This window comes from Polypterus senegalus, chromosome 9 (genome assembly GCF_016835505.1).
Source record: "Polypterus senegalus isolate Bchr_013 chromosome 9, ASM1683550v1, whole genome shotgun sequence".
In the NCBI taxonomy this organism is placed as follows: domain Eukaryota; kingdom Metazoa; phylum Chordata; class Cladistia; order Polypteriformes; family Polypteridae; genus Polypterus; species Polypterus senegalus.
Window position 1 is genome coordinate 132,441,374 of NC_053162.1, and position 14,959 is coordinate 132,456,332.

At 34.3% G+C, this 14,959-nt stretch overlaps 1 protein-coding gene across 1 annotated transcript in view; it reads left to right on the plus strand.

Annotated features, from left to right (window-relative positions):
* The window catches only part of dlat (dihydrolipoamide S-acetyltransferase (E2 component of pyruvate dehydrogenase complex)), a 64,728-nt gene extending 54,401 nt beyond the window's left edge, over positions 1-10,327 (plus strand). Inside the window, exons 11-14 of the mRNA XM_039763893.1 lie at positions 2,538-2,656; positions 3,329-3,491; positions 4,037-4,173; positions 8,857-10,327. Coding sequence (XP_039619827.1) covers positions 2,538-2,656; positions 3,329-3,491; positions 4,037-4,173; positions 8,857-8,986 — 549 coding nt within the window. The 3' untranslated portion in view covers positions 8,987-10,327. The remainder of the gene's footprint in view (positions 1-2,537; positions 2,657-3,328; positions 3,492-4,036; positions 4,174-8,856) is intronic.
* Positions 10,328-14,959: the final 4,632 nt, after the last annotated feature.

A 14,959-nucleotide genomic window follows, 5' to 3' on the forward strand; every position in this document is an offset into this window, starting at 1 on the left:
ACTGAGTGGTTTCCATGCCCGGAGATGGCACCTATCTTTTCCATTCTATGTGTTACATATTGCACGGCCATATCAGGCTCACTCTTGATATCTGGAGAAACATTGTGTCTTATTTATTGAATGACTGGGACAGGTTCAAGGTGTGCACTGATGACGGTACAGGAGATAATTATACTACACAGGAGCACTATAAGAGTGAAATGCTTAAGCCCTTCACCTATGGTTCTGCATGTGAGTTGATGGCTGCCGCTGAATTGTTCGGTTGTCGCTTTCAAGTGTACCGAAATGGCCAAATATTTTACACCTTTGGACAACCGCCAATGCCTCTTAAACATCTTAGATTCACAGGTGACGATTTCAGTAGTGGACACTTTGATGTTTATGAATGTTTAAACTCTCAAAAGCTGGATATGAAGTTATCGATGAAACTGGTTGTATACTTATCTTCTTGACAGATGCTGAATGTCACTTCAACACAAGTCTTACAAATACTGTCGTAATTGAAACAAACCATGAATATATATATACACAGTGAACCCTCGCTTATCACGGTTAATCCGTTCCAGACTCTACCGTGATAAATGAATTTTCGCAAAGTAGGATTCTTTATTTATAAATCGAATATTTTCGCAGTTAGAGTATAGAAAACCTGTTTACAACCTTCTAAATACGTTTTTTAACATTATTAGAGCCCTCTAGACATGAAATAACACCCTTTAGTCACCATTACACTTGTATTACCCAATATATTAGACAAAATAAGAGAAAATAAGACATATTAGATGTTACAAATATCATATTACTAGGCGCACTCGCCTTTTAAGGCTAACCGACTTTTATCCTCAATTTTTGTGCCCCATGTGTACATCAGGCATGTAAGTGTAGGGAATGAGAACATCAAAGTGCCCATTCATAACATCTCCCGAAAACCTAAGTTTTTTTTAATCCCCTCAAGTGCCTGTCCAAAGTCGTACAATGTCAGCCCGAATCTGGACCGCTAAAGACAGAGTTTCATGCACTAAATAAGCTATAGATGAGAATAAGCAAGCACCATCTCCCCTGATATTTACTGCGCGTTGAGGCATTTGTACTCCATCAACATTAATTATTTCCAGAGACATTATTTTGTCTATTTTTCCAGCGCATCGCGCACAAAAGCAAGGAAACAATGAGAGCACCAGAGCTCTGCTCACATCGTGTCGCTTCGTACCTCAAGCCGCAAGTAGTAAGTCTGTAATAAGTGGAATACCTCTACGCTTTGCACTCACGGGACGGAAGGACAATCCCGAAGGCTTTTATATAGTAGATTATTGTACTGTACATTTAATTGCACACAACCACTAAGCTATGAAGGCACAACCTCAGTAGGAGAGTCTTCAGAGGTGGTGCAGTATCTTCAGCAGGTGCGTTGTTGTCTTCAGTGAAGAAGTACTAGGAGTAGGCAGTGGGTGTCTGGGTGCGCGGCTGAAGAACATCTTAATAGGCAGTTGCTGGCGCTGTCTTTTCATATGCGTGAGGAGGCTTTTGTAGGGTATTGCCATCTTTAATCATATCAAAGAGTTTAACCTTCTCCTGGATAGTAAGCATCTTCCTCCGGCGCTTAGTTTTATTGTCAGAAGGCTTAGAAAAAGCAGCACGTTTAGGAGCCATTGTAGGGCTTAGATAAAAGTTTTCAGAAAGCGCATGCGTAGTGACGTAAGCGTGTATGAGAAAAAATCGCGATAGAGTGAAGCCAAAGTCGAGCGTGATGTAGTAGGATCACTGTATGTATATGTATATATATATATATATATATATATATATATATATATATATATATATATATATATATATATATATATATACATATACATATATATATATATGTATATATATATATATATATTTATATATGTATGTATGTATGTGTGTGTATATATATATATATATATATATATACATATATAATATATATATATCGAGAGAGAGATATGGATATATATAGATATTAGATATATATAGATAGATAGATATATACTGTATATATAATGTGTGTGTATGTATGTGTGTGTGTGTGTGTGTGTGTGTATATATATATATATATATATATAAATGACAGTAACACTCATAACAGTGACAAAACAATTACATTGACAATCATGTTACGTTATTTTCAAAATGTTTCCTTTAATTTTTCATTACTTCTTTAACACACTACTTCTCCGCTGCGAAGCACGGGTATTTTGCTATATTATAGAAAATAAACGGTTGTTTGTATTTCTAAAAAGATAGGAGACCTTACTTTTGGGATTGCCCTCGTATTTTAGAATAAAAACATACATTTGATTTCAGTCAGTCTGTAACAGCCTGTGTAAATGTATGATACTTGTAAAGGTTAGCTTTGTGGTTTTTTTTATTCAGTTTCATTCTTTCAGTCACATTCACGATCCTACACAATCTGAAACTGCTGTTTTCACATAAAGACGCACATAAAATCTTTTGATTTTTTTTATTCATATCACTTTGAATTATTTGCAAATATATTCTTTTATTTTTAGGAAGTCAAGTCACAAAATATAAAATTGTCAGTCAATGATTTTATAATCAAAGCATCAGCACTAGCGTGCTTGAAGGTGCCTGAAGCAAATTCATCCTGGATGGACACAGTAATTAGACAGTGAGTCATGCTTTACTTATCATTCTCATAAACTTAGTCTTTGCTTTAAAATTAACAAATAAGGGGATTACGAAAAAATGCTCTTTTTGAAGGCATGATTTTAATCGTGCTTGAATATGTGTTTTGTGAATTTGAAGTTGTTTGGTGTATTTGATCTTATAATTAACTAAAGGAATTAGATAGATAGAACTAACATTTTACCAAAATGTTGTGGAAATGGATGAAATTAATAAAAAAATCGCTTAATGTTCCGATGCGGTAATTAAAAATACAGTGGATTTAAAAACTATTTAGACCCCTTCACATTCTGCACACTTTATTAATAAAACTGTTGTTAGTACTGCCAGGGTGCAAAGAAGATATACATTTTTTGCCATAGTTTAACTGATTTTCAAAACCATTTCCTAAAGTTATTGTACAATTTAGTACTTGAAAGAGAATTACATTTTGAAAAGGCTTTGGTAAAAATGAACAAAAATAAATATTATTAACTATAGAATTCAGAAAAATGCAACAATGTGTGTTTTTCACATTATATTGTGGTAAAATTAAATACTCTTTGTTGGTTTTTGACTCTTTTTAAGCCTAGCACCTTAAAATACTCTTTCTTGTTGTAATGGTTTTTGAGGTGTAATTCCAGTTTAATCATTTTTTCTCATGCTTATGTTACAGAAACCATGTGGTGGATATTAGTGTGGCAGTGAGTACTGCTAATGGACTGATCACTCCTATTGTGTTTAATGCTCACGTAAAAGGTCTGGCTTCAATTAGTAAAGATGTAGCTATATTGGCTAGCAAAGCAAGAGAAGGCAAGCTACAACCTCATGAATTTCAGGTATGCTCACTTTTGTGTGCCATACATACATATCATATTGTCGCATAGTTTGATGATTATTATTGACTTATGATTTTCCTTTAAGACAGTTATTTTGTTTTATTAATATAAAAATTATCATTAGAATGTGCATGAAGCAATAAATTAGTCTGATCAAAGAGTGAAAATGCCTTTCAATGATTACAAATAAATGAGAATTTGAAAATGGTAGTAATGCCCTATCCGTTTTTAGTTAAATACATATGTAGTAACTTCAGCACATCAGTAATAATACCTCAGTAATTTGATATAATAATGCTGTTTTTAAAAGGATAAGTGTAAAGATATATTATTGTTTTTGAAAAAGAAATATGTATATTTTGCAAGGTTTACTAATTCTTTGACTGTGTTTTATTTTTAAAGTAAAATCAGATAAGAAATAAGAGCTTACTCTCTCTTCACGATTTGGGGAATTAAAATCCCATAAATAAATCATTTTGAGTATGAAATTATGACTTTACCTTAATCTTTCTACAAAATTAGTCAGTTTTTTTTTTTAATTATAGGGAGGGACATTTACCATCTCAAATCTTGGGATGTATGGGATTAAGAATTTCTCTGCCATCATCAATCCCCCACAGGCTTGTATTCTGGCTGTTGGGGGATCTGATAAAAGATTACTACCAGCTGAGAATGAGAGAGGGTAAGTACTGTTACCATTTGCTATGATAACTATAACAATTATACTTTTTCTCTGAATAGTAGTTCTTAATTTCCAGATATATACAGTATGTAACATGCTGCTAATGGTAATTAAAAAAAGGGCAATTGTGCACTATTTATCATGTTCATTTTTTGTTCATGAATTCCATCTCCATTGATAACAGGTACAACAATAAATGATGTAGTTGTGGAGTAGAGTATTTGTTAATGTCTACCACATACAGGGAAATACAGTTAAACAGATGAACTTGCTTTCTCTTAGACTTTTATTAAAAGAAAAGAAAAACTTTTCTCAAACAGGAAAAATGCATTTTATGATCATATAAAACAGACCACCATTGTTTAGTTTTCCAGGCAAAAAATAACTTACAGGAAAAGTAATGTGAATCTAGTAGTTACACATATTAAAGCAGAAACATTGCATGGCACACTTTAATCGTCTTTGAATTGGGGGTGTGTACACCACTTCAGATGTAACACAAGTAGGCATGACGTTCTCATTACAGAGGAATTTTAAAAAACATTTTCCCATGTAGTTTTCTAACAGATTGAGGAGCACATATTACAGTGATTCAGTAGTCTTGGTAAAAGTAAATATAAATCTTTTCTTAAGTCAAAATAACCCTGTGTCCTATTGCATAACACTTATTAATGACATAGATAGAGGTATGCAGTTTTTATGTTATTTCTAGTTGTATAAATCTCATGCTGTGCAAACACACACCCCAAATCCAATAGAATTAAAAAAAAGATTACAAGAAAACCACTTTTCATTTCTACCTGATATAAATAGCTAAAATAAATTACTGAAAAAAAGTATCATCAGGCAGAATGAAGTACAGTAAAATCTGGATTATCGTTCAGGGATTGGGGCCATGGCTGTGATAGATAAGAGACAGATAACAGAACAGCTACTTTAAAAATTATTTACAGTAGATTAGTTTAATGAATAGTCTTATTTATTCACAAAACAAAACTATATTAATAAAATATAATATAGTATTAACAAAAGTAATTCATTCATATAATATTGTAACAACCATCAAACACAACTCAAAGGTACTAGAGTTTTCTTCATTTTACTTGGAGTCTTCATTCCATAACAAACGGTGCCGTCTTGTGCTCCATTATCTGGGTTACAGAGCACACCTCCAAAACAATAAAAGAAAGTTTTCCCTACTAATTACTTTATATCCTGCCACTCACATTATGTCTTTCAGTATATCACAAACCCTCCTACTTATTGTCTCCTAACTCCTTACTCAGAACTTCTTTCCATTGCACCTTCCTTTTTCTCTTCTCATATCACTCATCTCCTAAGAGGTTTTTTCGTCACTTATAGAACAGAGCACATCACAAGCTGCCTGCACGCCCCAATATATTAACAAAACATAACAGGATTTAAAAAGAAAATTACAGTACAGAAGAACATTACCATTAGTGGTTTCTATTTTCTAAACATTTTTCAATTTTGTCCATAAATTGAAGCAGTACTTCAATCACTTTTGCCATTTCATAAACATTTAATAATTTCAGTTTTTGTGACAATTCCAACACCACATGCTTATGTGTATTCGTCATAACAATGTACTGTATAGTAGATTAATTATAACAAAAGAGAAAAGTTACAAAAGGCCATTAAAACTAAAGGTATATAACTGACACTGTGATTTAAAACGGCAGTATAACGGGGAGCTAGGGAAGAACACTATGAATTGGCACAAAGGAGAGTTGTTCCAATGTGCAGAGCTCGCAGCGTACCACATGCTAGTAGTAGTATAGTAATAAGTAGGCGCTGGCCCTGACCATTAATAGAGACTGAGGGTGAATCAAGTAACGGATAATCGTGGTTTTACTGTACCTTATTTTATAATTACCCTTACTAGTGCTGGGCGGTATACCACTTCATGCTGGATTTTTCTTATACCACAACACCGATTTAAATTGCCTAAACAACGTTCGGAACGTGGTGCAACAGGAAACTGTTTAAGGGGGACCTTTTTCACTGCTACACTGCTAAACATGCATGCAATGGAGTACATGCGGTAGTGGAGGTATTGTGCAGTGAAAATGGACAGTGAACATTCAGAAACTGAAGCTGTAGCAGACGAGTTGAACATGATGACACAGAAGAACTTTTGCTGGAAAAAGGAGTCACGTCTATTGTCTGGAGATACTTTGGATTTAAAAGGTCAGACGTGAACCATTATGTTCAAATATGTGAATACTGTTTCTATACTACTGGATAATACTGCAAGCCAAGTTGTACTTGTTTTATTTTTTTCAATACTGTGTAATGTACCTGGGTACTGTGTAATAGTGTGACGACATGTTGACTTTATTCTTGACATTTCCACTTTAATCTCAACACTTATGACGAGAATAAAGTCATCATGTTGACTTTATTCTCGACATTTCTACTTTATTCTCACCGTTTGTCGAGATTAAAGTCGACATGTTGACTTTATTCTCATAATTTGTCATTAAAGTAGAACATCATAAACTAAACTTCATCTTAAAATGAATATTTAATGTACTAGATATTTTCAGGATGAAATGCAATAAAGCATGTATTAATCATGTGGGAGCACGGTAGAGTGGAGGTTGCACTGCTGCCTTGCAGCAAAGGGGTACCAGGTGTCCCCTGCTTTGAATTTGCGTGTTTCTCTGGTGGGTTTACTCGGTGTGCTTCAGTTTCCTTTCAAAGTCATGTAGGATGTGGGATTTTGTTATGCTATATTAACCCTGCTAGTGTATGTACTGCTCGTATTCACCCTGCAATGCGCTAGCACCCTGTTCAGGATTTGCTCCTGCCTCGCATATAATGCTTGCTGGGATGGGCAACCCTGAATGGACGGCATAATTAAACATGTATAACAAAGATTTTTTTTTTTTTTTAAGTTCTGAACACTCCGTGGTCTAAGTTTATAACTAGTTTTAATTTCACAAAGATGTTTATCTTGTGGTGATTGGTTATGTGGAGAAAGAAAAAGGAAGGATAGGAACTGGGGGTTTGGTAAGTCAGACAGAGACGGCATGTATGCAATAAAGAAAGCCCGCTCAGATGAACATCCATTGAATTCTGTGTTCGTGTCTCCGACCACCAGATCACGAACCCAACATTTACACAATATTTAAGCTAAACCTATGCGATACCCATTTATACATCCAGTTTTTTAGAGCCTCTTCACACCTGCCATAAAGTTCTCTACACTGAACGTACACCTGGGGACCCCTTACTGCGAGGGATCAGTACTACCGCCACAGTACCGTGCATGTTTAATACCTGCTTTAATGCATTTTATCCTGAAAATGATATAAAGTATATATCTTAGCTTTCAAAATTTTCAGAGACCAGTAATATCATGAAGTGAATGGATTTTGTGCAGGGATCGCTGCCTGCGCCTCCTCTTAGTTTAGAGGAAGTCAGTTTAAGAAGCGCGTAGTGATTAACAACTGGGTCTTATGACGGTGTTTGAGAAAATCAAATTTATTTTAGGATGTTTAGTTTATGACATTCTACTTTAATGACGAAATAAACTGAGAATAAAGTGGAAATGTCTACTTTATTCTCGACATAAGCGTCGAGATTAGAGTGGAAATGTTGAGAATAAAGTCAACATGTCGACTTTATTCTCAACATATAGGGTGTTTTTTTTTGTGTCCGTATTTTTTCTTCTTCACTGTGGCCCTAATACGATTCCGTAGGGCTATACCACAAATAGCATTATAAATGCAAGTTGCAGTTTTATTATATATGTATATAGCTTAGCTTGAAGCAAGGTTCATATTAATGCAATTTGCCTAAATGATGGTTCAGTTGGTAAAGATGTCATCACCAAGTTGCACTTGTTTTATTTTATTTTTATTTGGTGAATACTGTGTGATGCACCTGGGCTTGAAGTAATAGTATTATTACTGGAAGTTGCATTATTATTTATTAGTTTAATTATTATGCAGTTTAATGATGGTAAAGTTGTTTAAAAAGTCACTTTAATGTGTCAGTGGACAGAGATTGTTAACATCAACAGAAACTGTAGTTGGTTTACAAAAAATATTTACTATGTATTCCTTTTCTAAGACATGTTCAGTGCAATACAACTTTTAATAAGCACCTCTGGATATTTTACTAAATCTAAATGCCTCTTTGGATGGTTGAAAATATGTTGTCAAAATTTTAGTTTAAGTTGTTTGCAAAATTTGTTCAATAAAAAGGTTCTATATTTTGACTGCAACTGTCATGCAATGTGATTCCTTCTCTTCATTAGTGCCACCCCGTTGAAAACTATCACTTTATGGGGCCATGCAGATCTGTATGAATACTTGTGTGCACATTAAAATGTTTTTTTTTTTGCAATGTACGATTCTCATGACAGTGGAATAGATTATTCTTAGCCAGTCTACTGCAATATTTGCAGTGGAAAATTTGGTTAACTTCCACTCATGCATGGGAAAAAAAATACAGTTGAATACCTTGAAGTCAGTATAATTTTGAAAAATACCGTGATTTAGAATTTTGGTCATACCACACCCAGCACTAACCCTTACTGTGAAAATTGCCAAGTAACTTACACTATGAAAGAATGTAAAGTTGCCCTCCGGCAAGTGTTTTAATTAAATATATATATATATTTTTTTATTTCATTTCCCATTGTATCTGCAGGTTTGATGTTGCCAACATGATGTCAGTTACACTGAGCTGTGATCACCGAGTTGTGGATGGAGCAGTGGGTGCACAATGGCTTGCAGAGTTCAGAAAGTTCCTTGAAAAACCCACCACCATGCTGCTATAAGTCCTGTTATAGAATTGAGGTTTCAAGTTTAGAATGGAGTTTTATTCATACATAAGTGAGTGTATGAATGTGTACTTTTCTCTGTGTACATGTATTTTTGTTTCATACAGATAATATGCACACATGAAGAAAACGGTCTCATCTTAAAAAATATATATATATTGTCTGCATGGACATTCTGCCCTCTGTTACAAAGCTGGTAAATAAAAGCCAGTGAATTATTATTTGCAATAAACCATCACTTAATTTAATTGGCACTGTAACCTGTGCAGATTTATTTTTATATGTGTATATTTTTAAATGGCAGTTAGAGTGAAACTGCTTTGTTTATACTGTATTATCAAAAGTAACTAGGTTTTCCAGCTATACCCTTAGAGTGATAAAAGAAAAACTCTTTGTTTCTCCCATCTTCTATATTTTAATACAGAACAGGAAACCATGCAGATTAGAAACTGATAATCAGGTTTGGGAGTTGCATTAATTATAAATACAACCTTTGCCCACTTGTTTATTTTTTTCACACCTGTTTCTATATTAAACATTACTACAGGATCAAACCTTTTAGTACATCCATTTTATTACGTGTGCATGTAATGTATTCGCATTGTAATTTATTTTTAAACAGCTTGAGCAAAATGTGATCAAAAATACTAAATTACTGTTTCTGTACATTGTTTCAAATCCAAAAGATACTTCAGCTTTTGAAAAGTGCCCTTTTGTTTGAAATACGTTTTTGTTAGGAATACTTTGGCGTGGATTTTAGTTAATATTATAGATATTGCACTTCTGTGTACTTTTTTTAATATTTTGGAATGTTGAATTCAGCATATGCAGAACTGAAGTATCTTCAGGAAACATTTTAATATTAGTACCCACTTGTATGACTGGTGCCAAAATATTGTTAAATATTAAAAGAAAACCTGATTAGGTTGAAAATGGCTTCTTGGAGAAAATTTTTTTTTTTTTTATATATAATTTTGTGCTTGTGCATTGTGCCATCTTTGCTATTTTCTGGATTTTGAGAAGTAAGGTCAGTTTTAAGTTGCATTATTAAATGAGAGCCATGGACATAATGTTTTTTTCTACTGCTAGGGCCTTCATTTATCAGTGTTGAGTGTGTGTGTACACATTTGTGCTTATAGGTAAATATAGATATTGAAAGAGAGACCCAAAACTTCAGAATCAGTCAGTTGCTTGTAGTTATCAACTATGCCACTTGGTATAATATGTCTACAGTCTTGTTGAACAGTCTACCAAGTGGCACTGTGCTAAGCTGATCGAGATGCATATTTCTGTCATTTATTCTACAATTACGTGTGCTACTTAGATGATTTTGTTTTTCCACAAGCCAAAAAAACACATCAGGTCATGTTGAATATCAAAACAATGATGATTGCCTATTTTTGACATTAACAGATATCAGGGGGAGAAAATGTCTGGAGCAGAGGGGCTTGCAAAACTACATTTTACACCATGACAGTACACTTGTACTTACTGTATTATAAGTCAAAGAGTTTTTGATCAGAAACAATGTGGTCGTTACACCGCAGACTTTGTTCCCTCAGAGTTTTTCTTTGTTCCAGAAATTACAATTGAGATTGAAGAAAAGACAATTAGCAACCATGTTAGAAGTCCAGGAAAAAAATGGTGGAGGCTGCATATACAGTAACAAAAGATGAGTACAGGAATGTAAGAAGCACTTGTACAAGTGTACTGTTTTCTAGTGGCATAATTTGACAGTGCGGTTACTAAAAGGGAGTTGCCGTAACTTGTATAATAAAGTGTGTTTTTTTTTTGTTTTACAATTCTATGAATTATATAACAGAAGGAAAATATAAGATAGATATATAAAAAAATCAAAACTGTGTTCCTATTGGGCCTAACTGAAAGCAAAATAATGTTTCTGCCTCTTTACCTCACTCCAGACTTCTGATCATTCCTACCTCCTCCTTGTCAGGTGAGCCATTGCTTGCTTATAACTCCAAGTTCACCTGGCTGAGGAATTGGAGCTCCTTTTAAAGAGGGGTTCAGGAAAAATTCTCAGGTACTGGCCAGCCGGCAAAGTACTACTTCTGCTCTAAAGTAAAGTCCTTGATAGGTGTGCAGCTGTCCCCTTAATGGGCTATGCACCTAATGTGGCCAGAGTACATCGGCAGCCTTGTGCTTCTTTAGACATGCCCAAAGGACTAAGCTCTGACCTCGTGACATCCTCCAACTGTCCTCAGTGTTCTGGCTAGGGTGTGACCTCCTCCAGGCACACTTCACCTACCTGCTGCCCTTCACTATGTATATGGTGTATATATGAAATGTACGTGTAAGCGTTTTGCATAATATATATGTTCAACCATATTAATTAAACATCAAAGTATTAAAAAAAATTGCTTGAGGATGTCTGACCATTATAATTTTCATGAAATGGGATTTGGAAATTTATTCAATTGTGACAAATGTTAGAGAAGTGAAGGGTTGATGAGGGAGCAAATGAATGTCAGTACTGTCTATGTCCACTTCTTGGTCATTTGCATAAAGCTGTTCAAATTTTACACAATTTCATAATCGGACTGTCCCTCAATGTTTTGACCACGCTATTATACGGATAATGTCCCCCTTGGAATTTCATTCATACTGTTGTAAATATAATGTGAGGATGTTTTGTTTTGACGACAGTGTTTTATTAGATGGACAGCCTATTAAACAATGCTCATGTTTTTCAGGTCTTTCTCAAGATGTATAGTGTGAAATTGGGACTGCCCCCCTGTCACAAGGCTGTCTGGTTACCCTAATAAATTATAGTGGAAGTGAAATAGTGACTCGTTCTTATCTGCAAATAATGGAGTTGTGACGTTAGTTTTGTGTAAGGTAAATACTGAGTAAATGTTTATTTGCACTGTGCACAACTGCTTACACGCTGCAGGGTACTTTTTAGAACATTATACAAATCCAAACAAGAACAGCCCATTCTGCCCAACAAAGATTGCCACTCCTATCCCCTTAATTCTTCTGAATTCATTAATAATGGACAACTGCATTTTACAGTTATGTAGGTAGCAAGATCATTTAATGTACCTGTTACAACTTAAAAGCATTGGAAGGAGTGAAATGCACATAGAGGTTTCTGCATTCCCAGCTGAAATTGCCCGTAGAGGAGTGTCTCCCTACGTGCATGCAACTACCCAGTGACAGCAAGTACCTACCTGTACATGCAATTTGCTGGCATTTCATTAACTTGCATTCTATTAGCATCTATTAGGGGTGAAAAAGGAGAAAATATGAGTTTGTGTAACTTTGTACTTTAAATCTCACTGAACATTTTTCTATTTTCCAATGCTTTTTGGTGGGAGATTTTTAAATTTAAAACTGTACAGTGTGATCTGTTCAAGGTTCAAATTGTGCTGAATTGGCCCATGGGAGGCCAAATTGTTCCATGCAGTCATAGACACATGGCTATTGCAGTAGGTGCTTTTGAAAATTCATGAAATGAGCCAAACCAACAGAAAAGTGAGACCCAGATGTTTAAGTCTTTGATTTGTATAACGCTTTAAGGGAGACAGTTCATATTTATGAGATTCACAAACATAATCAGCTTGTCCTCAAGAAGTACCTCTGGTTATTAGGATTTAAGTGACTGTACAGTAGAATTTTTGAGTGCTGCGTGGTGAGTCCAAAAACATCAAAATGTGATGTTATAGAAGTGCTGTGTAGTTCGAGACAAGATAAAAGATGCAAGAATCTGTAGCATCTTTAGCCGCATTGTTGTGGAATTCTGGGTACTGAGAGTAATCATGGTTGTATGCAATATTATCTATAGGTGCACAGAAGGTTCATCAGTTATCAATTCTTAAATGTTCTTAAATTGTTTTTATTTTTTTTTTTTTTAGGAAATTTACACACTTCTCAAGGATTCTTGTTTATAAACTGTTCAAATTGGCATGCATATATCAAGTATGCAAAGGGCTTTTTGTTTTCAGCACAGATACTGTAAATGAGGGCTCTGTTTTTCCTTAGTGTAAATGAAATGGGAATGTCTTTAAAGATTTAAAAATGCTTGCTTTAATATCTAGTCTTTGAACAGATAATTACCTATGCTCCAAGAACAATGTAAAAATAGTAGGAAATGAGAAATAAATAGTTAGTGCTCAGCATACTGGCAATACTGTACACTGAGTCAGTAAAACAGTTAAGTTTTTACTTGGTTTAATGGTTAGTTTTTTTTTCCAGTAGGTTAGTAGTCTTTATTTTGTCATACATTAATATCTTGCTACATTGCAGAGTGGCAGGTGTCTCCTACTCATTTGAAATATTTCCAGATTAAATATTTATATTACTAAAATAAAATATAATGCCTTTAATTGATAAGTGGATGATATTTAATTAATGACCCCAAAACAGATAGTCCATTAATATAGCCCATAAAACTTCATACTGTGAGAATTTACTGCTTAATTGTGTGTATTCCATTGGAGAAATATTTATATCGACAAAGAACTTTAACAGGTAATGTTTACAACTCTTAGATGATTAAAATCTTAAAATACCCAGATAGACAACATTCAAGTAAAAGTAATGCAGATTACAAAAGAAACTTTGATTTCCTTAAATGTGAAGGTTTGTGTACACCTTCTAAATTGCAGTTTTAACAGTTCAGCTTATATTAAGCTACTATTGTTTACTGTTATACAGAGAATGTGTAGATAATGCCAAATTTATTGTCAAGCCTGTTTCTCTTTGTTCATATTTTTGTACTTATATTAAGTATTTTATATTTGGCTGAACTTGTTCCATGATGATCTAATACAAGATTCTCTTTTGTTGCTTGTACGGTAGTTCTTTTATTAAAATTCTTCCTTATTTTAAAAATGGTATATTGATTCACAAATTGTGAAATAAATTACCATGAAATACATGTCTCTAAGGCCTAACAGTATATCATTTTCCTTAGGAGCTAGAGGGTATCCTGGTTATTTCTCATCAGTGGTCCATTTGTGTATGTGTTTGGATAAAAATGTTTTAGCCATCTGTATAATTTAACATATGGAAATCTTTCATGTATCAACAGTTTGATGACTTTACAAAGAACCTTAAATGGTAAACGGCCAACCTCAGAGGTTTAAAAAGAAACTGGTGGAGGAGGTAACATAGGATCAGATTTTTGGCTTCTGAAGGTTCTTTAATTTTTTGTGGGTTAAACAAGCCCATCTTTGCCTTGTAGGGTTGTTTAACCTAAACGTTTATGTACATTTACACACACACACATATACTGTATATACAGTATAATATTTGCAGCTGGAGATCCACAAAGGGAGAAAATGACTCGCGTATCATAAAATAGTTTTTATTCCTAAGCTTTCAGCCCCAGGGGTCTTCATCAGAGGATAATGCTTAGACTTACAAGAATCAAAGGCAATATATAACAAAAATTATGTTTTATTGGTTGTAAAGTGTTATTTAACATGTTGTTCTTAAGTTTGCATATGCTTGGTTTATGTCCAAATGTCTGTTGATGGTGTTCTCATTTGATAGCTAAGATTCAGCCAGCTCTCTGGCACTTCTAGTACTGGCATTAAATCTTACTTGTATATTGTCCCAGTTAAATGTATGTCTTGTTGATTTAGTATGCGTATAGATCAGTGATCATGAGTCCTTTCTTCTGACGCTGTTGTGATGTTTATGTATACGTGTTGTAATTCTTTTTGATGTTTGTCCTATATATACCGCTGGGCAAGAACTTCATGGAATGCTCTAAACTGCGTTTCGTGTTTTTGCTGTTGATTTCTTGTTTTTATCATTAAAGAGGACCGTTGCGCAGATTGTTCGTGAGTTTGTGTGCTATTCTGATGCCTGACTTGGATGCTTGCTGCACCTTAAGACACCTTGTGGTGATAAGGAAGTGAGTACCAGGTGGGATTAGGGTTCTGGTTCAGGTCGATTGTTGAGTTTTTTGGTGTCTTCTGTGTAAGCATCGTTTAATGAATG